General features: G+C 53.3%; 1 protein-coding gene and 2 pseudogenes across 2 annotated transcripts; 2 read left to right on the forward strand and 1 right to left on the reverse strand.

Moving 5' to 3' along the window:
• LOC114113832 (uncharacterized) overlaps positions 1-6211 on the forward strand; it is a 6868-nt pseudogene extending 657 nt beyond the window's left edge.
• Positions 6212-12739: 6528 nt separating this feature from the next.
• Positions 12740-17076, reverse strand: LOC114114084 (cytochrome P450 2D14-like). 2 transcript variants are annotated; one of them, XM_027968169.2, is made up of 9 exons: positions 16809-17076; positions 15904-16075; positions 15210-15362; positions 14949-15109; positions 14372-14548; positions 14072-14213; positions 13667-13854; positions 13090-13231; positions 12740-12992 (listed from the first exon to the last, which is right to left on the reverse strand). In XM_027968169.2, exons 1-9 carry the CDS (start codon positions 16995-16997, stop codon positions 12814-12816), a joined length of 1503 nt encoding a protein of 500 aa, XP_027823970.1. In that variant the 5' UTR covers positions 16998-17076; the 3' UTR covers positions 12740-12813. The 2 variants fall into 2 exon arrangements, with proteins under 2 accessions (XP_027823970.1, XP_027823969.1); XM_027968168.3 differs by having other exon boundaries at positions 15904-16900.
• Positions 17077-17336: 260 nt separating this feature from the next.
• Positions 17337-24012, forward strand: LOC114113833 (uncharacterized; annotated as a pseudogene).
• The last annotated feature ends 407 nt before the right edge of the window (positions 24013-24419 follow it).

The raw sequence follows: 24419 nt of genomic DNA on the forward strand, positions 1-24419 counted from the left end.
GTGTTACCACCTTCCACTCACAGAGACCCAGCAGCAAGGGCTCTAGTTCTCAGCGGCTGCCTGGACTCAGCCGACCTCCCTGCACCTGGAGGCTGCTCTCAGGGGTGCCGGCGCCTTCACCTGGCTGGCTGCTGCCTCAGTTTCCACCTGTTGTGGCTGAGGGAAGTTGAGTCTGCGGGTAGGGAGGCAGCAGGGTTGTTTTCCAAAATCCATTAGTGAAAGTGAACTTGCTCGGTCATGTCCGACTCTTTGCGACACCGTGGTCTGTAGCCTGCCAGGCTTCTCCTTCCATGGGATTTTCCAGGGAAGAGCACTGGAGTGGGGTGCCATTTACTTCTCCCGAAGATCTTCCCGACCCAGGATAGAACCTAGGTCTCCCGCATTGTAAGCAGACGCTTTACTGTCTGAGCCACTAAAATCCAGGCATCCTCCCAAAAAACTCCCAAACTCCCCCCTCAAAACACATATAACCAAGTCATATCCTACAAAAGTGATCTTCAAATATTTACTTATAACTTTTGAATAGCTGTCCCCTCATACATTTATAAGTTAATGTCTAATGTCTTTCATCACACATCAAAATAATTTAAAAATCTACCATTTCTGCCTTATTTTAAACACTGATATTTAGATATAATTGTGTTACTCTTTTAAATGTTTTAACTAGTCTTTCTTCATCTACCTGCCAGCGTGGTGTACTACTCTTTTCAGGGGTCTTTGTGGAACCAGCCCCTGCCCAATAGATTGCTGTGGAGTCGTCACAGGTGGGGACCTCTGTCAGGGGCTACGGGGACTGTCTCACGTAGCACAAGAGCGGTCATGCGGCTCGATTGGTAATGATTGACCAACTGTGTGTGTGTGTGTGAGGACTCTGGAGAAATCCCCTGTGTTCTCAGGAAAGTGTCAAAGAAAGCCCCGCTCTACCACCCCCATTCCCGTGCCCCCTCGGGCTGGCTGTATGGTCACCTGGTGAAACCTCGCAGCTCCCAGCAGCATTTGTGTGTGTGTGTTGGAGTATAGCCAGGAAACATGTGACAGTTTCAGGTGAACCATGAAGGGAAACTCTATTTTGTCCTGGGGTATAGCCAATTACCACGTTGTGAGTTTCAGGTGGCCAGTGAAGGGACTCAGCCATACATGCACGTGTATCCATTCTCCCCGCCTCCACCAGCAGCTCCCACTTTGTAGAGGAGGAAACTTAGGCTCCCAGAGGGACAGTGACTGGACCCAGGCTGCCCAAGGTGACACGTTAGAGTCACATGCCTGGTCTCTGGAGGCCCCCTGCTCTCCCTCTGGCGCTACTGGGAAGAGAGGAGTTTCATGGGGCCAAGCGTCTCCGTGACCCAGCAGCTCGGAGACGTGTGGGCTACGGAGTTAGGGAGTGACTGTCAGAGGTTGGAGAGCCCCTAAGAAGGCCCAGGTGGGCAGGTGCCTTAGGGCTCCCCTAATAGCTCAGTGGGTAGAGAATTCACCTGCAGTGCAGAAGACCCTGGTTCGATTCCTGGGTCAGGAAGATCCACTGGAGAAGGGATAGGCTACCCACTCCAGGATTCTTGGGCTTCCCTTGTGGCTCAGCTGGTAAGGAATCCACCTGCAATGCGGGAGACTCTGTTGGATCCCTGGGTTGGGAAGATCCCCTGGAGAAGGGACTTCTCCAGGAAGAGAGGCTACCCACTCCAGTATTCTGGCCTGGAGAATTCCATGGACTGTATAGGTTTGCAAAGAGTTGGACACAACTGAGCAAATTTCACTTTTGGAGACAGAGTCCTATGTTGCTTCATTAGTGGTTTTTTTTTTTTAATTAACCAAACTTTCATGTAAAAAAACTATTGTCATCAAAGACAATAGTTTGATGAGTCAAAGGTTTAAGACCTGGCAAAAGTCTGCTGTTTGTCCCAGTCCTCTTCACCCACAATTCCTGCAGCCCAGGGTAGAAATCTTTCTAGCTTCCAACTGTCTAGCTGAAGCCCTTGATTTTGCCTCCAAAGTTCTAAATAAAAAGCTTATCTTGCTTTGTCTTGATTGTTCAGATCTAAACATTATCTAATGAATTATTACAACAGAAGGTGAGGATTTAGCTCTCATAACAACCGGACACCTAGTGCCACCTCCAACAGGCGTCTCACCTCTCTCCAGTCTTCCTCGTTTATATCCTAGGTTTTGGCATTCTAAATGTTTTGAGTAAAGACATCTTTAGTTGTTAAAAGTTAAGAATCATTTTTGCTTTTTTTGCTGACTTTTATGACATTTTGACTTTTAAATTCCTCTCCCACAAAGTGGGCTCTTTTTAATTCATTTTTTTTTAAATTTAGGAACTATTTAAATAGAGTGACATCCATGCTTTTTAGTGTACCGTCCTGTGAGTTTTGACAGATGTATACAACTGTGAAATTGCCACTATAGCCAAGATCCAGAACAGCTCCAATCAGTTCAGAAAAATCCCCCATACTCACTAATACTAATTCCCCCATACTCACTAATACCCTTCCCCCTCTCCCAGCCCCTGGCACCCAGTGAATGGTTTTCTGGCCCCATAGTTTTGCCTTTGCAGGATGGGCACATAACTGGAAACATCCCAGTACCTAGTCTTATTTATCTGGCCACGCAGCAGGCCTGGGGATCTCGGTTCCCCGACCAGAGATGAAACGCGGGCCCCTGCAGTGCAGGCACGGAGTCCTAGCCGCTGGGCCACAGGGCCGCCCCCGGGTGTGGCTCTGAGCCTCTCACTGAGCACAGGACGCCTGCGCGTGGTCCGCAGTAGTTTGTTCCTTCTCATTGCCCAGTAGCTGTCCCGAGTATGCATGCCCCGCGGTGTGGCCGCCGACTGGACGAGAAGCATTTGGCTTGTTTCCAGTTTTTGAAAGTTTCAAATAAAACCACTGTAATGTTCATGTACAAGTTTTGTGTGAACATAGGTTTTCCTTTCACTCAGGTAAGCACCGCGCAGGGGGTGCTGGGATCCTGTGCTAATGTGTACTTAGTTTCCTAGCAAACTGAAACTTTCCAAAGTGCTGGTATCCACTTTGCATTCTCTCCAGCAAAGAACGAGAGGATCTGTTTAATCCATATCATTTCCAGGATTTTCCTTTTTGAAAGTCATTCTAGTAGGCTTTCTAGTCATTCTAGTAATCATTCTAGTGGGCGTCATTTTGTTTAGCTCAATACTGAGGGTTTACATGTTAAAACTATGGAAACAGTATTTCTGAGTCATGTAGTATACTATCATCAGTCTTTCTGTATAATTTTGCATTTCTCCTCTTTTTTAAACTTTAGTTTTCCAGGGACGGGGGAGCTTGGTGGGCTGCCGTCTATGGGGTCGCACAGAGTGGGACATGACTAAAACTTGGCAACAGTAGCAGCAGCAGAACCTATAATTAATACATCTAAACTGTCTCTTAAAAACAATTAATCTCCTTGCTATACACTTAAGACAAGTTAGGTGGTTTATCAATATGATCATTTCGCTGGGGACATATTTCATGGAGCCCTCCACCCTTTTCCCTCCTGGACAGATGTCCTTGAGGTCGGAGGCTCAGCTGTCCTGGGACCTCCCTTCACCGTCATTCAGGTGAGTACGTCACTTCGTTCACATGTGGAGCCCATGTTATCTTTTATTTTGGGGTCAGCACAACCTGCAGTTGTGCTGAGGGGTTCAGTTCAGTTCAGTTCAGTCGCTCAGTCGTGTCTGACTCTCTGCGACCCCATGAATTGCAGCACACCAGGCCTCCTTGTCCATCACCATCTCCCAGAGTTCACTCAGACTCATGTCCATCGAGTCAGTGATGCCATCCAGCCATCTCATCCTTGGTCGTCCCCTTCTCCTCCTGCCTCCAATCCTTCCCAGCATCAGAGTTTTTTCCAATGAGTCAACTCTTCGCATGAGGTGGCCAAAGTACTGGCGTTTCAGCTTTAGCATCATTCCTTCCAAAAGAAATCCCAGGGCTGATCTCCTTCAGAATGGACTGGTTGGATCTCCTTGCAGTCCAAGGGACTCTCAAGAGTCTTCTCTTATTATTGGACGTTACTGTTGGACGTTGTTATTTTAGCACCAGTCCTTGTTTTGTGAATGCAGCGTTTTATGTTTAAAGACATCAATCATTTGTTAGTGTGAAGCTTCATGAAACCCCTTGCAGTTCGGTGTCTGCAGCATGCACTGACGTGGACCAATGCGTGACTGAGCCCTTGACACGTCACCTCAGCCTTCTCTCTTCTTGTCATACAGCCCATCGGGGAGACCTTAAGGCCAGTGTGGGGGCCGATGGATAAGTGCTACCCCGTGACCACTCAGGTGGGTCAGGGCTGGGGACTCCTCCTCCCCTGGAGTGGGGTGGCTGTCCTGGGCCTCCTTGGTGGGCACACACACAGAGGATGGGCAGGCAGGGAAGGACCCCGGGCACTCTCAGCTGTATGTGATGGCCCGTTTCCCTCTGTAGAGACGCGGAGTCAGGAGTGGGAAGAAGCATGACTCTGAGGGAAGAGAGGCCTGGCCAGGAAGGGCCGGGGGCTGGGGGCTGTCACCTGTCAGTGCTCCCTGAGACAGGAACTCGTCCAGCGCATGGTCAGGGCCCCAGGGATAGAAGGGGTCTCCTTTAGGACACTAACAACCCGACCACACCTCGAGCTAAGGGAGGGGTTTCCCTGGAAAAACAAAGAGCTACACACTCTAAGTGTGCACAGAAGCAGGGGATACACACTCCAAGTGTGCACAGCAGGAGGGGATGCACACGCCAAGTGTGCCCAGCAGGAGGGGATGCAGACTTCAATGCGCACAGCTTCAGGGGTACACACTCCAAGTGTGCACAGTAGGAGGGGATACACCCTCCAAGTGTGCACAGCAGGAGGGGATGCATACTCCAATGCACTCAGAATCAGGGGTACACACTCCAAGCATGCACAGAAGCAAGGGATACACACTCCAAGCGTGCACAGAAGCAAGGGATACACACTCCAAGCGTGCACAGAAGCAGGGGATACACACTCCAAGTGTGCACAGAAGCTGTGCGCAGAAGCAGGAGATGCATACTCCAAGTGTGCACAGAAGCGGGGGATGCGTACTCCAAGTGTGCTCAGCAGGAGGGGATACACACTCCAAGTGTACACAGCAGGCAGGGTTGTGCACTCCAAGTGTGCACAGCAGGAGGGGAGGCATAGGGCATCAGAGGGCCTTTTTGCCCATATAGCGCCCTCTTCCCCCTCCTTGCAGGCAGGCCATGAGCCCCAAGGCAATGGGAGGACCAAACAACGCTGCCCCCAAGGCAGAAACGGCTGTCTTGTCTATGGAGGAGCAGCAGGTGGGGGACCTGGGGGAGGAACCAGTCAGCCTCATTCCTGGTGCGAAGTGGGTGACTGAGAAGGAAGAGTGGCAGGGAATGCCGGATGGCAGGTAAAGAAGCCTGGTGCTCAACTGGAACACCGTCCCTGTGCGTGTCCTCCTGGGAAGCCCCTGGGCTCTGCAGGGTGGAGTGGAGAGGCCAGGCTCATACCACCGTGGCAACTGTTGGGGGAGGATGAGGCACCCCAAGATCACTGAGTCAAACTGCCATCCCAGTGAAGCAACAGCTCTGTGTGGAGCTGAGAGGTGTGACACGGTCTGAGTGGCTAGTGGATCTGAAACCTGGCCTCCCCTGACTTCTTGTGAAGTGAGGCCCGTTTCCCCAGCTGCACAACGTAGAACCAGCCTCATCCCGACCCATGCCCCTTCTCCCTTCCTAGGAGACTAAGAAGGCCCGAAAGGAGACGGCCGTGTACGTTTCAGGTAAGACAGCAGACCCCACCCTGTGCAGCAAGACTGCCCTGCTCCCTCATCACAGGGACCCTGCAGAAGGCACAGATACCTGACCTTCCTGGCCCAGGGAGGGGGCAGGGATGAAGCCCAGGTAGTCTGATGCCCAGTCTTTCCTGACTGAGCCCCCTGCGTCCTTCTTCCTTCTTGCGTTGAAAGGACTTGAGGCCACTCCCCTTGGGCTGCTGGAAGGTTTCTGCCCTTTTAGCAATGTTGACCTGTTCTTCTGGCAAAAGAGGATACCCTAGCCCTGGGCAAGGTTCCTTCCAGCACAGCACCCACAGGGCGTGTCTGATTGTGCTTTTTAGAAGCTTCCGAGGAGGACATCGTGGAGGAAAGGCCCGGGGGCTGGGTCCCCAGCTCTTGAGGAAGCTCTGGCTGGGATGGTTCCCAGCCTCTGACATCCCCAAGACTCGGAGCCACGAGTGACCCCACGTCCAATAAATCCACAGTTGTTGCTTCTGCAGGCCTGGTTTCCTCCTTTCAGGGCCCTCAAGTTTCTGCAAACTCAGTGTGGCTTCGTCCACGGCCCCTGTCCCAACAAGCTGCAGGAACACCACGTCCTGCTGAAGGAGGAAACAGACAGAGCTGGACTCCATCTTAGGCCAGGCTGCAAACATTAGGCTACAAGCATGGTTCCCGTCCCAATGGACTCTGAACTTTGTACCCTGGTCTAGGTAATGGCATACCAATGGAAAACCAGACCCCTGGGATAAAAGAGCCTCAGGACTTGTACTTGGACTCTCCGTTGCCTAAAAGAATATGCTAATTATCTCTGTAACAGAACAAAGTCACAAATTCCATTATGTTTATCGGGATATGACCACAGTCTTATTGATTAATGTCCACTGTTTATCTAGTCTTGTGGCACATGAATCATGGGCTAACTTTGATCATATGTCTCTTTTACCTTGTCCAGACTAGTTTCAAGGAATTTGGGGAGGTGGGTTTGAGCAAGTACACTTAGGGTATATAAGGTTTTCACAAAAACTGGTCGAGTCCTCGGCTAAGAGGAGACTGCCTTGGCCCGCCAGTGTAATAAAGTGCACTCCGCTATCTGCATTGTCCTTCTGAGTGAGTTTGTTTCCCGGAACACGTGGCTACAATGTTTGGTACATGGGCCAGGAATCTCCTCACTTTGAGGAGACAAGTCCCATTTGGGACTACTCCGAGGCCTTGCAGCTCGATTCTTCTAGAAGGGGGAAGGTGCCTCACCCTTCTGGAAGGATTCTGCTTCTCAACGCCCGGACCTATCATGTTAGCAGGTAGTGGACAGCAGCAGGGGAACTGAACACTCAGGTGAGGAGGAACCCACCCGGCAGGGTGGAAGAGGGGACCTGAGCATCCCCCTGGGAGGGACTAGAAGGGGCACGGACCCACAGGAGACTGGAATAGGCAGGCGGCGATTGCTTGGTACACAGGTCGATGAGTCTGCTATGGCTTAGGAAGTGAATTTGTAAAGGTCATTTAGGAGGTGTGTCCACGCCGACTTAGGGAAAATTATTACCAGCAATCGCCAGGAGATTTTTAGAATAGGAAACTGGTCCTTGTATGCCTGTATTCCTCCCTTCCCCAGGAGGTGTCCCATCTGCTGTGAAATTCTTGACCCCCTCGGAATTGTTAGGCTAGATAGGGGTATACATAAGTGAGTATGAATTGGCTTTTCCGGAGATGGCCTGGGACATGGGATATTTAACCCATCTGTGTTTTCATCTGCACCTGATCAAGCCCACCAAGGTAGAATGAACTTTAAGGGACAAACAATCTTGGACCACGTGGTGTTCTGGTTCATCTATACTGACCAGCAGGTGAAGACACACCAATCCCCTTCTCCCTCTGGGACCTGGCAGGTGAGGCTCTTCTCACCCCAGTTAGGAAGGAGGCAGAATGGCAATTTAAGTGTCATTGAGTGGAAATACCAGAAGTACATATGGTACTGAGAACTTCGTAGACAGAACGAAAAGGAAAAGTAGAAGAAGCCCCAGAAGATAAGCAAGATGGGGGGAAGTGAATCTAAGGCAACTGTACTGGAGCGCAGGATTAAAAATTTAGAGAAGGGATTTGGAGGAGACTATGGGGTGAAGATGACGCCTAACCGCCTTCACATACTCTGTGAGGTGGAATGGCCCCCTATGGGAGTAGGACGGCCACCAGAGGACACCATGAACTTAAAAATAGAGGAAGCAGTCTATACAGCAGTCACAGGAGAGCCAGGACACCCAGATCAATATCCATATAGGGACTCATGGCTGGGTTTAGCTCAAGACCCTCCTACTTGGACAAGGTTCTGTATCCAGGAGGGAAAGGGAAAAATATCAATGGCACAAAGATTGACTGATGATAGAAAAGGAAAGTCTAGAGGATGTGGACGGGGACGAACTGACCCTTCCCACATGCTGGATAATGACGCGCCTGCCTCCCAGTGCTCCACCAGGACCGGAGGCTGCCTTAATGCCCAAACCAGGGCCAGGTGAAGTCCTGCCGGGAGCCAGGAAGGAGGACAGGGCTATAGGCCTGTACAGGATCTCAGGCTACTCAACCAGGCTACTGTGACTTTACACCCCACTGTTCCAAACCCCTGTACCTTACTGAGCCTCCTCCCACCGAGGACTCAAGTTTATACCCGCCTGGATCTCAAGGATGGCTTCTTCTGCGTATGCCTCGCCCCAGCGTCACAGCCCATCTTTGCCTTTGAATGGGAAGATCCAGTTGGGGGCACCAAACAACAGCTCACCTGGACTCCCCCACAGGGGTTTAAGAACTCCCCAGCCATCTTCAGGGAAGCCTTGGCTTCTGGCCTGGACTCATTCCATCCGGAAGAGTATGGATGTTGGCTCCTACAATATGGGGATGGCCTGCTGCTGGCCGCTGAGACCAAGGAAAAGTGCTGGGAAGGGACAAAAGCACTGCTCCAGCTGCTGATGGAAGCAGGATCCGGGGTGTTGAAGAAGGAGGCACAGATCCGCAGGGAGGAGGTAAGGTCGCTGGGGTTTGTTTTAAGGAAGGACACAAGGGTCCAGACCCTAGTTGGGTCCTATACACTGATGGCACCAGCCTGATACAACAAGGACAACAGCTGTCAGGTTAGCCAAAGCAGAAGGGGCCGTCAAGACTGAAAAGGGGTGTGGGAATTGCCAAGTGGCAAATTATTGGTACCAAAGGAGCTGGCACACACTCTGGTAGCCAAACACACCAAGCGACCCGCCTAGGCCAGGCTGCCTGCTCACAGGTTAACGCTGCCTCTCGGCTATTCAGACAAAAACCTCCGGGCATTCAGCTGAAAGGCACGCTGCCCTTTGAACACCTGGGAGTGGACTTCACTGAAATGAAACCTCACCGACACTACTGTTACCTGCTGGTCAAGGTGTGTACGTTCTCAGGATGCGTAGAAGCTTTTCCTACCTGGACTGAAGGAGCATCAGAAGTAGCCCACTGCCTGCTTAGGGAAATAGTTCCCAGATTTGGACTTCCTACCAGCATTGGTTCAGACAATGGTCCGGCTTAAAGTAGCTGATTTAGTACAACAAGTAAACAAAACTTTACACATCAAATGGAAACCGCACACTGAATATAGGCCCAGAGACGGTGGAATGAACCAACCGGACATTAGAGAGACTCTCCAAGTGGATCATAGAGACTGACTGCTCCTGGGTGGACTGGCTTCCGACGGCTCTGCTCAGACTCAGGATGACCCCACAGTCCCAAGGCTATTCTCCATACGAAATTGTGTATGGGAGGCTCCCTCCCATAATAATACAGGTGTCAACAAATTTGCCTCAGGTAAGGGGGGATAGGATTTCACAGCAGATGGAACTGGGTAAGGTAATAAATCGGGTAACTAAGTTTGTACAAGAAGGGTGCTGTTCCCCTTGGGGAACAGATTCATGAGTTTACGCTTGGTGACCAAGTACGGGTCAAATATTGGAAACATGATCTGCTAGCCCCTTGGTGAAAGGGCCCTCATGTTATTCTAACTACCCCTACTGCAGTTAAAGTTGCAGGTTTTGCCCCTTGGATCCATCATACGAGGGTGAGGAGAACATACCACGCAGACCCAAAAAACGCTGAGTGGACTGCACAAAGGGACCCCGCTGACCCTCGAGAGACTAAGACCATCCTTAAGAAGAAGGGAAAGAAGACCCTGGACGAGCCCCTTCAGGATGAAGCCGCACAATCAGCTCCTGCTGCTTGGCCTCATCAACGTGATTTTGATTTTAACTTCCCTTTCAACTCAGGACAAAGTTTTCATCTCATGGGCACATTCCTACGCAGACTTCCGCAACACTTCCAGCTGCTGGTATGTGGGGCTATGCCTCTGACAGTGATGGAGGGTCTTCCTTGGTGGGTGTCACCACTCTGCCAAGGAGATTTTAAACCACTCTGCTCTTTTCTGGGATGACAAAAAGAGACTTTCCTCTCTCTTGTCAATCATAACCTCTCCTTGCTCTCTTGGTGTAAGACCTACAGTCAGTCAATAGACTCGGGTCATGGGGTTACATTTGACACAAATGCCAGTGTAACAAAAGACTAACCTACAACAAGCCCCAGTAAATCTACCTGATTTACATGCTAGGTGGACAAGATCTGTGTTTCAATGGTCCCTTATTCGTACCCTCTATCGGGACAACAGATATTATGATTAAAGTAGAGGCCTTGACTAATTTTACAAAACAGGCCCTCCTAGATAGAACAATAGCCATCCAAGCCTTAAATGAAAGCAAATCCAAAATGAGAAAAGCGGTAATTCATAATGGAATGGCTTTGGACATACTCACAGCTGCTCAAGGAGGGACCTGTGCCATAATTAAGGTTGAATGTTGTGTATACAGTCCTGACTTATCTGGCAATTTTCGCCTGCTTTAGATGACATGAAAAACCAGGTACAAGCAATGTCAAATGAAAACCTTCCTTTCTGGACTTCAGTCCTATCTTGGGTGAAGGGCGATTGGTGGAAAACTATATTAGCCACTGTTATAGTTGCCTTGATAGTTCTGCTTTGTGGACCCTGAATTTTACAATGTATTATGAACTTTGTAACCCAAAGGTTGATTTCATTCTCCCAAATTGGCGGTCGGAGAGCCAGGGTGCAATATATTCCTATGAATGATGCTCATAATATGAGTTAAGAGCATCAAGAGGGGGGAATGAAGGAGGAAACAGACAGAGCTGGACTCTGCCTCAGGCCAGGCTGCGAACATTAGGCTACACGCATGGTTCCCCTCCACCATAGGACTCTGAACTGTGTGCCAGGACTATAGAAATGGCATACAAATGGGAAGCCAGATCGCCCTGGATAAAAGAGCCTCAGGACTTGTACTTAACTCTCCATTGCCTAAAAGAATATGCTAATTATCTCTGTAATAGAACAAAGTCATAAATTCCATTATGTTTATCGGATTATTACCACAGTCCTATTGATAAATATCCACTGTTTATCTAGTCTTGTGACACATGAATCATGGGCTAACTTTGATCATATCTCTCTTTTACCTTGTCCAGACTAGTTTCAAGGAATTTGGGGAGGTGGGTTTGAGCGAGTACACTTAGGGTATATAAGGTTTTCACAAAAACTGGTCGAGTCCTCGGCTAAGAGGGGACTCTGCCTTGGCCCGCAGGTGTAATAAACTGCACTCCGCTATCTGCACTGTCCTTCTGAGTGAGTTTGTTTCCCGGAACCCATGGCTACAACACTGCCACTAAGCCCATGACAGTGGGTATTCTGGAGACTCAAGGAGGCCCTGGCTGGTGTTCTGAGTCAGTGCCAAGGGACAGACAAGTTTCCCTGAAGGTCAAAAGCTGACTGTCATGAAGGCACAGCTGGCGTGATCAGGGGCTGGTGCTTCTGGCCTGCCTGACTGGTGTCTCCCAGCTCTTAACCTCAATGTGCCAAGGAGTCTGCCCAAGACTCTGGTGAGCAGACAGTCATTAGAGCCCTTGGCTGGTGTGTGTGTGAGCTCAGTCCAGACCAGACTGGGGGCAGGACCTGGAGAATGGGGGTCCCTGCCCTTGGCCAGGGCTCCAGGCTGAGAAGGTCACAGCCTCAGAGTCGGTGCAGGAACACAGGACCCGGCAGCCATCAGAGGCAAACCTCCTACTGGCTGAAGGGGAAACAGAAGCCCAAGGTCACATGGTGTCGTAGCACAGCAAGGAGAGCCAGGGTGTCCTCCTCTGAGCTCTGAGGGCTTTCTTCTGCTCTGCCATCCCACTGTCCCAGGATTCCAGGTTGACCCTGCCCCAGGGCACGGCCGCGGTCCACACGGGCTCATTTCCGGCCCTTGCCTAGGCTCCTGAGAGCCCGGCCTCACCTGGCCCCTCAGAGGATGGAGCCCCGGGTTGGAGCCGAGCTCTAGCGCGGCCGTGAGTGGCAACTCCTACTGGGCAGGGGCTGGGGGATGAGTGTCCTTAAGGGGCATGGAAAAGGGGGCCCATCCTACAAAGAGGCCCAGGGAGGTGGCTCCCTCCTGGGAAGAATTCCTGCCCGAAGAGCACTGACCTTTGGGGGCTCACCCGGCATATCACTTCCCAGTGTCCCCTCCCCACCTTCTGGGGCCGAAGACTTGAGGTGCTGGCTGCAGCCTGTGGAGCAAGGTGAGTTTGGCTGGGCCTGAAATGTGGGTGTCTGAGCTGATGGGCCGCCTTATCCCATGGGGGCCTGAAATCTCTCCCCAGCCTATGTGAGCTCCTCCCAGCAGAAGCCAGGACCTATTTATATAAGCTTTGTCACTATGCCCGGTAACCAATTTTAGCTCTCCAGGGTGACTAGGAATAAGCCTCAGTACACCCATCTCACAGTGGGCCCCAGTACACTCTGAGCCTCAATACACCCATCTGTTAAACGGTGTCAAATGCCAGGGAAGGATGAATCAGGCTGGGAGGTGGGGCTGGTTTTGGGGAGACTGCTGAGGCCACATGACTGCCAGGGGCTGGTCAGGGGACCAGGGGGGACTCAAGTCAGGATGGAGACACCAGACACCGGTTTATTGAGCATCAGGGCTATGGCTGAGGAGCGGGTTGGGGCAGGGTGCCTGCCTCTAGCGGGGCACCGCACAGAGCTGGTAGGGGGCTGGGGTCACCAGGAAGGCAAAGACACCGTGGTCGCTGGGGCGGGGCTGCCCGGCAGGCACCGAGAAGCTGAAGTGCTGCAGGAGGCTGGTGAAGAAGAGGAAGAGCTCCATGCGGGCCAGGGGCTCCCCGAGGCATGCGCGGCGGCCTGTGGGTGGGCACGGGGGCTCTGTGAGCCTGGGTCTCCCCCTCCAAGACCCCTCAGAATGGGGAAGCAAACCGGGCACCCTACCAGCCCAAGATACCTGCGGAGAAGGGTATGAAGGCCTCCTGCTTGACGAAGCGGCCCTGGGCATCCAGGAAGTGCTCCGGGTGGAAGCGGAAGGGCTTCTCCCAGACGGTCTCATCCTTCAGCACTGACGACAGGTTGGTGATGAGTGTCGTCCCCTGGTGGCAAATGTCTGGCATGAGTGAGGTTTTGATTGGTGGCAGGGGGAGGGGTGTCCAGAGCCCTGCCACCAAACACACATGGCACACACACTGCCTGGCACACACCCGGACGCTTCAAGTAACCCTCAGCCCAAGACTCCTCTCAGCACCGTCCCTCTGCCCGTGGCAGGGTGCCCTTACCTCCCCTCAGAGCCCGGGCTCCAGCGCTGAGACACGTTCTAGTTTGTCTTGCCTCCCGACCGGGGGCTCTGGGTGGACAGAGCCAGCCCTGCTCTGCTCTCCTGTCCACGCCCACCCAGGCTGGGACATTAAGTACCTTGGCCATGAGGATGGGGTGGCTTGGATTCCAGTCCTGGCCGACCTGGCAACACTCACTGCAGCTACCAGGTGGCAGGTGGTGGGGAGGCGGGGTTGGGAGAGCCGCAGGCCTACCTTTGGCACGTAGAAGCCCTGCACCTCGATGTCACGGGTTGTCATGTGGGGCAATCCCAGGGGGATGATGTCCGAAAAGCGTTGCACCTCATGGACCACGGCCACGGTGAAGGGCATGAAGGCCTGATCCCCCATCTCTGGTCGCCTCACCTTCCCTATCACCTCATCGATTTCCTGCTGGACCCGTCCTGGAAAACAAGTGTCCTTGTGGTGGTCAGACCCAAAGGCTGGGCTCCCGCCTCCTCCTGATGCCCGGGTAGCACTGCGTCCACTCGGAGGAGGCGCTGTGACATCGGAGCTGGGGCTCAGGCCCTGCACAGAGCTGGTGCTGGTGGCCTAACCAACTGAGCTCAGAGGCCTCGTCCTGTCCTCGTCCTCCCAGCACCCACCCCAGGCTGGACTCACGCTGCACGTCTGGGTGCAGGATCATGAGGAGGAGGGCCCAGGCCAGTGTGGTCGAGGTGGTGACCATCCCAGCGGAGAACAGGTCGGTCACCACCAGGCGCAGGTTCTCATCATTGAAGCTGCTCTCGGCGTTCCCCTTGGCCTGGGTCACACCGGGAAGGTAAGCTCAGGGACAGAGGTGAATCCCCACGTGGCCTCCCACCCTGCTCCGGTCAGCCCAGGTGTCTGATCCCTGGGTGATACAGAGCCCCGAGTTTGCCTCCTGGCCCTCAACACACATCTGTCTTCTGATCACCTTACCTCCTTCATCTCATCCAGGAAGGCGTCGGTCAGGTGTCGGGGTGGCTGGGTCGGGTCCCGGGTCATCTTCTGCTCGGTGATCAACTCATCAATCAGGGCCATGAAGGCCTTCAGCCCCGGGAAGACCTTGGCGGCCAGTCCTGGGATGCGCAGGAGCATGGGCACAGCTTCCACCACCTGTGCGGGTCACAGCCATGGGGCCCTGGGACCTCCTGGTGCTCAGGCACTCACCAGTCAAGTCCTAGCTTCCTCCAGTGTCTCCACCATCGACCTTGTTCCTCCCTAAGTTCAGACCCTGCCCCTCTCTCCTGGCCCTGAGCCCAAAAGATAAACCTAAAATGTACATATCGTGGGTAGCGGTCCCTTCCAGTGAAAGCGTACTGCCACCCCTAAGCGCGCTGACCCCGCCAGGCCTCTCCCACCTGGGCTGTCTGCCATCTCCCACTTCCAGACCTTTTCCTTGCAGGTGCCTAGCCCGGAAAACCCTTTCTTGCACTGGCCCTCTACACAAGTCCTCCTCCGGGGGAGGGACTTGCTGGAGGACCGAGGCCGCCTCTACAGAGCTCCTTTCCCGCACCTGGCGCACTAAGCCAGACTCCTCTTTCAACATGTCATCCATCAGGTCCAACAACTTGATGATGCGAGGATCGTTGTACTCGAAGCGGAACCCGAAGGTCAGGGAGGCGATCACGTTGCTCACTGCTTTATTCAGGAGGTCCTTGGGGCTAAAGGGGCGTCCTGGAAGGGAACAGTGCAAGGTAGGGCAAGCCTCCATCTCTTCTTTCCCAGACCTCTCCAAACCTCCCAGACCTCCGTGTCCCTCAGCCCCAGCACTCACCGGCCTGGTCTGCGAAGGCGGCACAGAGGCACGAGGCCTCCTCAGTCACCCACTGCTCCAGTGACTTCTTCCCCAGGCCGAAGTTGCGCAGGGTGGACAGGGAGAAACGCCGCTGCTCTCGCCAGGCCTTCCCATATCGCGCCAGGATCACTCCTGGGGGCGGGGCGGGCACGTGGGCGTGGCTCGGCCTGGCCCCGCCCCTCCCGGGAACTGCTCACAACCCCGCCCCCGTGGGGGAAGTTCTCGGGGTTGCCAGCCCACACTGGCCTGGCCCTCCCCTTCTAAATCCCGCCCACTCTGACACCCCTTTCCATCGGGAACAGGTCCCATTCTCTGTTGGCAGCATTGCTCCCCGAGTCACCCCTGCTTGGCGCCCGTCTTGGCTCCACTTTTTATTTTGCTCACGGCGACCTGGTTCCACCTGGGGAAGGTCCTGGCCTGCTCCTGCACTACCTACCCGACATTGTCCTCTTTCCTGCCCACACCGACGTCTCCTTCGCGTTAGCAGTGACCCTGGGCCGCCCTCTCTTAGAAAGCCCCCGCCCTCAGCCTCATCCAATTTCTCCTTCCCCAACGCTTGGCACAGTCTCCGTTCTCAAGCTGCCGCCCCCTCAAATTGGTTGGCTCTTTCCTGCACCGAATTTCCGCGACTCTGCCTCCACGTGCAGGGACGCGGCCTGCCCTCTCCACTTGCCTTCGGCGCGCGGCCCGTAACCCACGTGCTCGTAGACAGCCGGAGGTGGACGGTCGGAAGTCTCCTGGTTGCGGTGTACCAGCGCTTCGCGCACAGCGGCCAGCCCGTTGAGCACGACTACCGGTGTCCAGCCCTGCTGCAGGCTGAACACGTTCCCGAAGCGGCGCCGCAGCTGCAGGCCAAAGGTCGAGGGTGTTTGGCAAGCCCGGGCCCCGCCTGGCTGTGGGCCCAGCCTCCTGGCCTTAGCCTCTGGACACCTCTGGGCCCCCCTCCAGCAGCGAGCAACTGCAAGGACTTTATCTAGTCTTGTGAGTCGGGAGGGGGGGGTTACATCCACTAGTTTTGAGGCTCTCAAGCTGGATGAGACCATCCTACTCACAGACCCAGCTAGGACTGTGCAAGCGTCACAAAATGGCCAGCAGGCCAAGTTAGCATCCTATTTTACAGGTGAAGAAACCCAGGTTCACAGAGGGGAGCAGGGAGGCCCAAGGTCTCATGGATGCAAAAGATTTGAACCGGATCACTGTGCCTCTCTCAACCTTAACTCGCCTGATTTAAATAGAGCTCATGACCAGACATCTCCCCCATTCTCAAGACCTTTCCTCCCAACGTGACCCTCAGGGACTCAGGCTCACATAATTGAAGAGCTGGCTGGCTGAATCCCCAGCCTTCGCCATCTTGTAAACCCCCCACCTGCTGGCGTTTGTCCTCTCTGACCTCTGTTTGGAAAATCCGAACTGTTCTCGGGCCCTGAACAAATGCCCTCCCTCAGGAGGCCTCTCAAATCCGCCTCTTCTTCTTGGCCCAGTCCTCTTCCGGCCTGTGGCTTCACCCAGCGCCCACTGTCCGCTGCTAGGTGGGGGCCTAGGACCGCCGCTGTGCACTCCCCACCCATCCGTCCTCACCTGGTTGAAGCTGGGACACGGGTCGTCAAAGTCCACCTGCAGCAGGTTGCCCAGCACCGGCAGCGGCGTGGGGCCTGGTGGGTAGCGTGGGGCCCAGCGGGAGCGCCGGTGCATCAGGTCCAGCAAGAGCAAGAAGATGAGCACGGCCACGGCCAGGGGCCCCAGCGTGTCCCCAGACAGCAGCCCCATGGCTGCCTCTGTGGGCGCTGCGTTCCTCACCACACCGGCACCCAGGACCAGCCCAGCGCGGCACTCTCACTCCGCCTCCGGGGCTCCACCAGTCCAGGGCCTCCTTAAAAAGGGAGCGGAGGACCGGCCTTTGCCCTCTGCCCTGAGGTGTGCTGTAGGGGAGATTGTGCTGCCAGAGGGTAGGAGAGGGGTCAAGGAGAGTCAGGCGCACGGGCGCCCACTGTCCCTCATGCGTGCTCTCCACGTGCCACCGGAGGTGGCTGGAGAGCACAAGAAGTCCCCGCCCCCGGCCTGACTCCCCAGCTCGGCAGAGTCGAGGAAGAATCCAGGGTGTTGGGAATGGGTCTTGCCACCACCTGCCGCCTGTCAGCCTCGAATGCGGCCACAGCCCCATTCCCAGAACGTGTCCCTGTCCTCCTCCTAGTGGCCTTCGCCCCCCAAGTATGTTCTGGTCGTTGCCCCGTGCTGGCAGGGGGACCTGATGACCGGAGGGACCACCGATAAAGTTCTTGGTGTCCCCTCACTTCCCACTGGTACACGCAACACACACACAGAATCATACACTTATGAACCACATTTACACACATTCACATCCTGACTAGCCCATGCTCACATGCATATCTACACACCCACACGACCACATCCACGAGTGCCTGTGTTACCACCTTCCACTCACAGAGACCCAGCAGCAAGGGCTCTAGTTCTCAGCGGCTGCCTGGACTCAGCCGACCTCCCTGCACCTGGAGGCTGCTCTCGGGGGTGCCGGCGCCTTCACCTGGCTGGATGCTGCCTCAGTTTCCACCTGTTGTGGCTGAGGGAAGTTGAGTCTGGGGGTAGGGAGGCAGCAGGGTTGTTTTCCAAAATCCATTAGTGAAAGTGAACTCGCTCGGTCATGTCCGCCTCTTGCAACACCATGGTCTGTAGCCTGCCAGGCTTCTCCTTCCATGGGATTCCAGGGAAGAGTACTGGAGTGGGTTGCCATTTACTTCTCCCGAAGATCTTCCTGACCCAGGATAGAACCCAGGTCTCCCGCATTGTAAGCAGACACTTTACTGTCTGAGCCACTAAAATCAAGGCATCCTCTGAAAAAACTCCCGAACTCCCCCCTCAAAACACATATAACCAAGTCATATCCTACAAAAGTGATCTTCAAATATTTACTTATAACTTTTGAATAGCTGTCCCCTCACACATTTGTAAGTTAATGTCTAATGTCTTTCATCACACATCAAAATAATTTAAAAATCTACCGTTTCTGCCATATTGTAAACACTGATATTTAGATATAATTGTGTTACTCTTTTAAATGTTTTAACTAGTCTTTCTTCATCTACCTGCTGGCGTGGTGTACTACTCTTTTCAGGGGTCTTTGTGGAAACAGCCCCTGCCCAAGAGATTGCTGTGGAGTCATCACAGGTGGGGACCTCTTTCAGGGGCTACGGGGACTGTCTCACGTAGCACAAGAGCGGTCATGCGGCTTGATTGGTAATGATTGACCAACTGTGTCTGTGTGTGAGGACTCTGGAGAAATCCCCTGTGTTCTCAGGAAAGTGTCAAACAAAGCCCCGCTCTACCACCCCCATTCCCGCGCCCCCCTCGGGCTGGCTGTACGGTCACCTCAGGGATCAGTGGCCGTAAGCTCATCTCAGGGTCCGTGGCAGGAACCTAGACCAACCGACAGGAACAGATGACCCCTACTGTGTGAGTAGCCTTGGAATATGGTTCCACATTTGTCTGTGAAAGGGGTGGTGGTGAGCAGGACACCTGCCTGGGGTCACATATCCTCTTGGACACTGCAGGTCCAGGGACCTGTGACTGAAGCCCCCACTCCCAGCCCTCAGTCAGGAAAACACCCATGGAAACTGGATGTCCACTGAGGGCCACTAGCCAGATTAGGGGTTGACAATCTGGTGAAACCTCGCAGCCCCCAGCAGCATTTGTGTGTGTGTGTTGGAGTATAGCCAGGAAACATGTGACCGTTTCAGGTGAACGGTGAAGGGAAACTCTACTTTGTCCTGGGGTATAGCCAATTACCACGTTGTGAGAGTTTCAGGTGGCCAGTGAAGGGACTCAGCCATACATGCACGTGTATCCATTCTCCCCGCCTCCACCAGCAGCTCCCACTTTGTAGAGGAGGAAACTTAGGCTCCCAGAGGGACAGTGACTGGACCCAGGCTGCCCAAGGTGACACGTTAGAGTCACATGCCTGGTCTCTGGAGGCCCCCTGCTCTCCCTCTGGCGCTACTGGGAAGAGAGGAGTTTCACGGGGCCAAGCGTCTCTGTGACCCAGCAGCACAGAGACGTGTGGGCTACATAGTTAGGGAGTGACTGTCAGAGGTTGGAGAGCCCCTAAGAAGGCCCAGGTGGGCAGGTGCCTTAGGGCTCCCCTAATAGCTCAGTGGGTAGAGAATTCACCTGCAGTGCAGAAGACCCTGGTTCGATTCCTGGGTCAGGAAGATCCACTGGAGAATGGATAGGCTACCCACTCCAGGATTCTTGGGCTTCCCTTGTGGCTCAGCTGGTAAATAATCCACCTGCACTGCGGGAGACTCTGTTGGATCTCTGGGTTGGGAAGATCCCCTGAGAAGGGACTTCTCCAGGAAGAGAGGCTACCCACTCCAGTATTCTGGCCTGGAAAATTCCATGGACTGTATAGGTTTGCAAAGAGTTGGACACAACTGAGCAAATTTCACTTTTGGAGACAGAGTCCTACGTTGCTTCCTTAGTGTTTTTTTTCTTTTTAATTAACCGAACTTTCATTTAAAAAACTTTATTGTCGTCAAAGAAATGTGTATACATAATTTGATGAGTCAAAGGTTTAAGACCTGGAAAAAGTCTGCTGTTTGTCCCAATCCTCTTCACCCACAATTCCTGCAGCCCAGGGTAGAAATCTTTCTAGCTTCCAACTGTCTAGCTGAAGCCCTTGATTTTGCCTCCACTGTTCTAAATAAAAAGCTTATCTTGCTTTGTCTTGATTGTTCAGATCTAAACATTATCTAGTGAATTATTACAACAAAAGGTGAGGATTTAACTCTCATAACAACTGAACAGTTACTGCCACCTCCAACAGGCGTCTCACCTCTCTCTAGTCTTCATCATGATTATATCCTAGGTTTTGGCATTCTAAATGTTTTGAGTAAAGACATCTTTAGTTGTTAAAAGTTAAGAATCATTTTTGCTTTTTTTGCTGACTTTTATAACATTTTGACTTTTAAATTCCTCTCCCACAAAGTGGGCTCTTTTTAATTCATTTTTTTTAAATTTAGGAACTATTTAAATAGAGTGACAGCCATGCTTTTTAGTGTACCGGTCTGTGAGTTTTGACAGATGTATACAACTGTGAAATTGCCACAACAGCCAAGATCCAGAACAGCTCCAATCAGTTCAGAGACATCCCCCATACTCACTAATACTAATTCCCCCATACTCACTAATACCCTTCCCTCTCTCCCAGCCCCTGGCACCCAGTGAACGGTTTTCTGGCCCCATAGTTTTGTCTTTGGAAGAGGGTCATGTCAATGGAAACATCCCAGTACCTAGTCTTATTTATCTGGCCACGCAGCAGGCCTGGGGATCTCGGTTCCCAGCCCAGGGATGAAACGCAGGCCCCTGCAGTGCAGGCACGGAGTCCTAGCCGCTGGGCCACAGGGCCGCCCCCGGGTGTGGCTCTGAGCCTCTCACTGAGCACAGGACGCCTGCGCGTGGTCCGCGGTAGTTTGTTCCTTCTCATTGCCCAGGAGCTGTCCCGAGTATGCATGCCCCGCGGCGTGGCCGCCAACTGGACGAGAAGCATTTGGCTTGTTTCCAGTTTGGGGCAGTTTCAGATAAAACCACTGTAATGTTCACGTACAAGTTTTGTGCGAACATAGGTTTTCCTTTCATGCAGGTAAGCACCGCGCAGGGGGTGCTGGGATCCTGTGCTAATGTGTACTTAGTTTCCTAGCAAACTGTGAAACTTTCCAAAGTGCTGGTATCCATTTGCATTCTCTCCAGCAAAGAACGAGAGGATCTGTTTGATCCATATCATTTCCAGGATTTTCCTTTTGAAAGTCATTCGAGTAGGCTTTCTAGTCATTCTAGTAATCATTCTAGTGGGCGTCATTTTGTTTAGCTCAATACTGAGGGTTTCCATGTTAAAACTATGGAAACAGTATTTCTGAGTCATGTAGTATAGTATCATCAGTCTTTCTGTATAATTTTGCTTTTCTCCTCTTTTTTAAACTTTAGTTTTCCAAGGACGGGGGAGCTTGGTGGGCTGCCGTCTATGGGGTCGCACAGAGCTGGACATGACTGAAACAACTTAGCAACAGTAGCAGCAGCAGAACCTATAATTAATACATCTAAACTGTCTCTTAAAAACAATTAATCTCCTTGCTATACACTTAAGACAAGTTAGGTGGTTTATCAATATGATCATTTCGCTGGGGACATATTTCATGGAGCCCTCCACCCTTTTCCCTCCTGGACAGACGTCCTTGAGGTCGGAGGCTCAGCTGTCCTGGGACCTCCCTTCACCGTCATTCTGGTGAGTACGTCACTTCGTTCACATGTGAGCCCATGTTATCTTTTATTTTTGGTTGTGCTGAGGGGTTCAGTTCAGTTCAGTTCAGTCGCTCAGTCGTGTCTGACTCTCTGCGACCCCATGAATCGCAGCACGCCAGGCCTCCTTGTCCATCACCATCTCCCGGAGTTCACTCAGACTCACGTCCATCGAGTCAGTGATGCCATCCAGCCATCTCATCCTCGGTCGTCCTCTTCTCCTCCCGCCTCCAATCCTTCCCAGCATCAGAGTTTTTTCCAATGAGACAACTCTTCGCATGAGGTGGCCAAAGTACTGGCGTTTCAGCTTTAGCGTCATTCCTTCCAAAGAAATCCCAGGGCTGATCTCCTTCAGAATGGACTGGTTGGATCTCCTTGCAGTCCAAGGGACTCTCAAGAGTCTTCTCTTATTATTGGACGTTATTGTTGGACGTTGTTATTTTAGCGCCAGTCCTTGTTTTGTGAATGCAGCATTTTATGTCTAAAGACACCAATCATTTGTTAGTGTGAAGCTTCCTGAAACCCCTCGCAGTCTTCGGTGTCTGCAGCATGCACTGACGTGGACCAATGCGTGACTGAGCCCTTGACACGTCACCTCAGCCTCCTCTCTTTCTCCTTGTCATACAGCCCATCGGGGAGACCTTAAGGCCAGTGTGGGGGCCGATGGATAAGTGCTACCCCGTGACCACTCAGGGGGGTCAGGGTTGGGGACTCCTCCTCCCCTGGAGTGGAATGGCTGTCCTGGGCCTCCTTGGTGGGCACACACACAGAGGATGGGCAGGCAGGGAAGGACCCTGGGCACTCTCAGCTGTATGTGATGGCCCGTTTCCCTCTGTAGAGACGCGGAGTCAGGAGTGGGAAGAAGCATGACTCTGAGGTTTGTGAGGCCTGGCCAGGAAGGACCGGGGGCTGGGGGCTGTCACCTGTCAGTGCTCCCTGAGACAGGAACTCGTCCAGCGCGTGGTCAGGGCCCCAGGGATGGTAAGGGTCTCCTTTAGGACACTAACAACCCGACCACACCTCGAGCTAAGGGAGGGGTTTCCCTGGAAAAACAAAGAGCTACACACTCCAAGTGTGCACAGAAGCAGGGGATGCACACGCCAAGTGTGCACAGCAGGAGGGGATGCACACGCCAAGTGTGCACAGTAGGAGGGGATACATCCTCCTAGTGTGCACAGCAGGAGAGGATGCATACTCCAATGCACTCAGAATCAGGGGTACACACTCCAAGCGTGCACAGAAGCAAGGGATACACACTCCAAGTGTGTAAAGAAGCAGGGGATGCACACTTCAAGTGTGCACAGAAGCAGGAGATGCACACTCCAAGTGTGCACAGAAGCTGGGGATGCGTACTCCAAGTGTGCTCAGCAGGAGGGGATACACACTCCAAGTGTGCACAGCAGGAGGGGAGGCATAGGGCATCAGAGGGCTTTTTTGCCCATATAGCGCCCTCTTGCCCCTCCTTGCAGGCAGGCCATGAGCCCCAAGGCAATGGGAGGACCAAACGACACGGCCCCCAAGGCAGAAACTGCTGTCTTGTCTATGGAGGAGCGGCAGGTGGGGGACCCGGGGGAGGAACCAGTCAGCCTCATTCCTGGAGCGAAGGGGGTGACTGAAAAGGAAGAGGTGGCAGGGACCCCAGGATGGCAGGTAAAGAAGCCTGGTGCTCAACTGGAACACCGTCCCGGTGCGTGTCCTCCTGGGAAGCCCCTGGGCTCTGCAGGACGGAGTGGTGAGGCCAGGCTCATACCACCGTGGCCACGGTTGGGGGAGGCTGAGGCACCCCAAGACCACTGAGTCAAACTGCCATCCCAGTGGAGCAACAGCTCTGTGTGGAGCTGAGAGGTCTGACACGGTCTGAGTGGCGAGTGGATCTGAAACCTGGCCTCCCCTGACTTCTTGTGAAGTGAGGCCCGTTTCCCCAGCTGCACAACGTAGAACCAGCCTCATCCCACCCCGTGCCCCTTCTCCCTTCCTAGGAGACTAAGAAGGCCCGAAAGGAGACGGCCATGTACGTTTCAGGTCAGACAGCAGACCCCACCCTGTGCAGCAAGACTGCCCTGCTCCCTCATCACAGGGACCCTGCAGAGGGCACAGATACCTGACCTTCCTGGCCCAGGGAGGGGGCAGGGATGAAGCCCAGGTAGTCTGAGGCCCAGTCTTTCCCAAATGAGCCCCCTGCGTCCTTCTTCCTTCTTGGGTTGAAAGGACTTGAGGCCACTCCCCTTGGGCTGCTGGAAGGTTTCTGCCCTTTTAGCAATGTTGACCTGTTCTGGCAAAAGAGGGTACCCTAGCCCTGGGCAAGGTTCCTTCCAGCACAGCACCCACAGGGCGTGTCTGATTGTGCTTTTTAGAAGCTTCCGAGGAGGACATCGTGGAGGAAAGGCCCGGGGGCTTGGTCCCCCAGCTCTTGAGGAAGCTCTGGCTGGGATGGTTCCCCGCCTCTGACATCCCCAAGACTCGGAGCCACGAGTGACCCCACGTCCAATAAATCCACAGTTGTTGCTTCTGCAGGCCCGGTTTCCTCCTTTCAGGGCCCTCAAGTTTCTGCAAACTCAGTGTGGCTTCGTCCCCGGCCCCTGTCCCAACGAGCTGCAGGAACACCACGTCCTGCTGAAGGAGGAAACAGACAGAGCTGGACTCCATCTTAAGCCAGGCTGCAAACATTAGGCTACAAGCATGGCTCCCCTCCCAATGGACTCTGAACTTTGTACCCTGGTCTATGGTAATGGCATACCATTGGAAAACCAGACCCCTGGGATAAAAGAGCCCCAGGACTTGTACTTGGACTCTCCGTTGCCTAAAAGAATATGCTAATTATCTCTGTAACAGAACAAAGTCATAAATTCCATTCTGTTTATCGGGATATGACCACAGTCTTAT

The sequence above is a fragment of the Ovis aries genome, chromosome 3, assembly GCF_016772045.2.
Source record: "Ovis aries strain OAR_USU_Benz2616 breed Rambouillet chromosome 3, ARS-UI_Ramb_v3.0, whole genome shotgun sequence".
NCBI classification, from domain to species: Eukaryota; Metazoa; Chordata; class Mammalia; order Artiodactyla; family Bovidae; genus Ovis; species Ovis aries.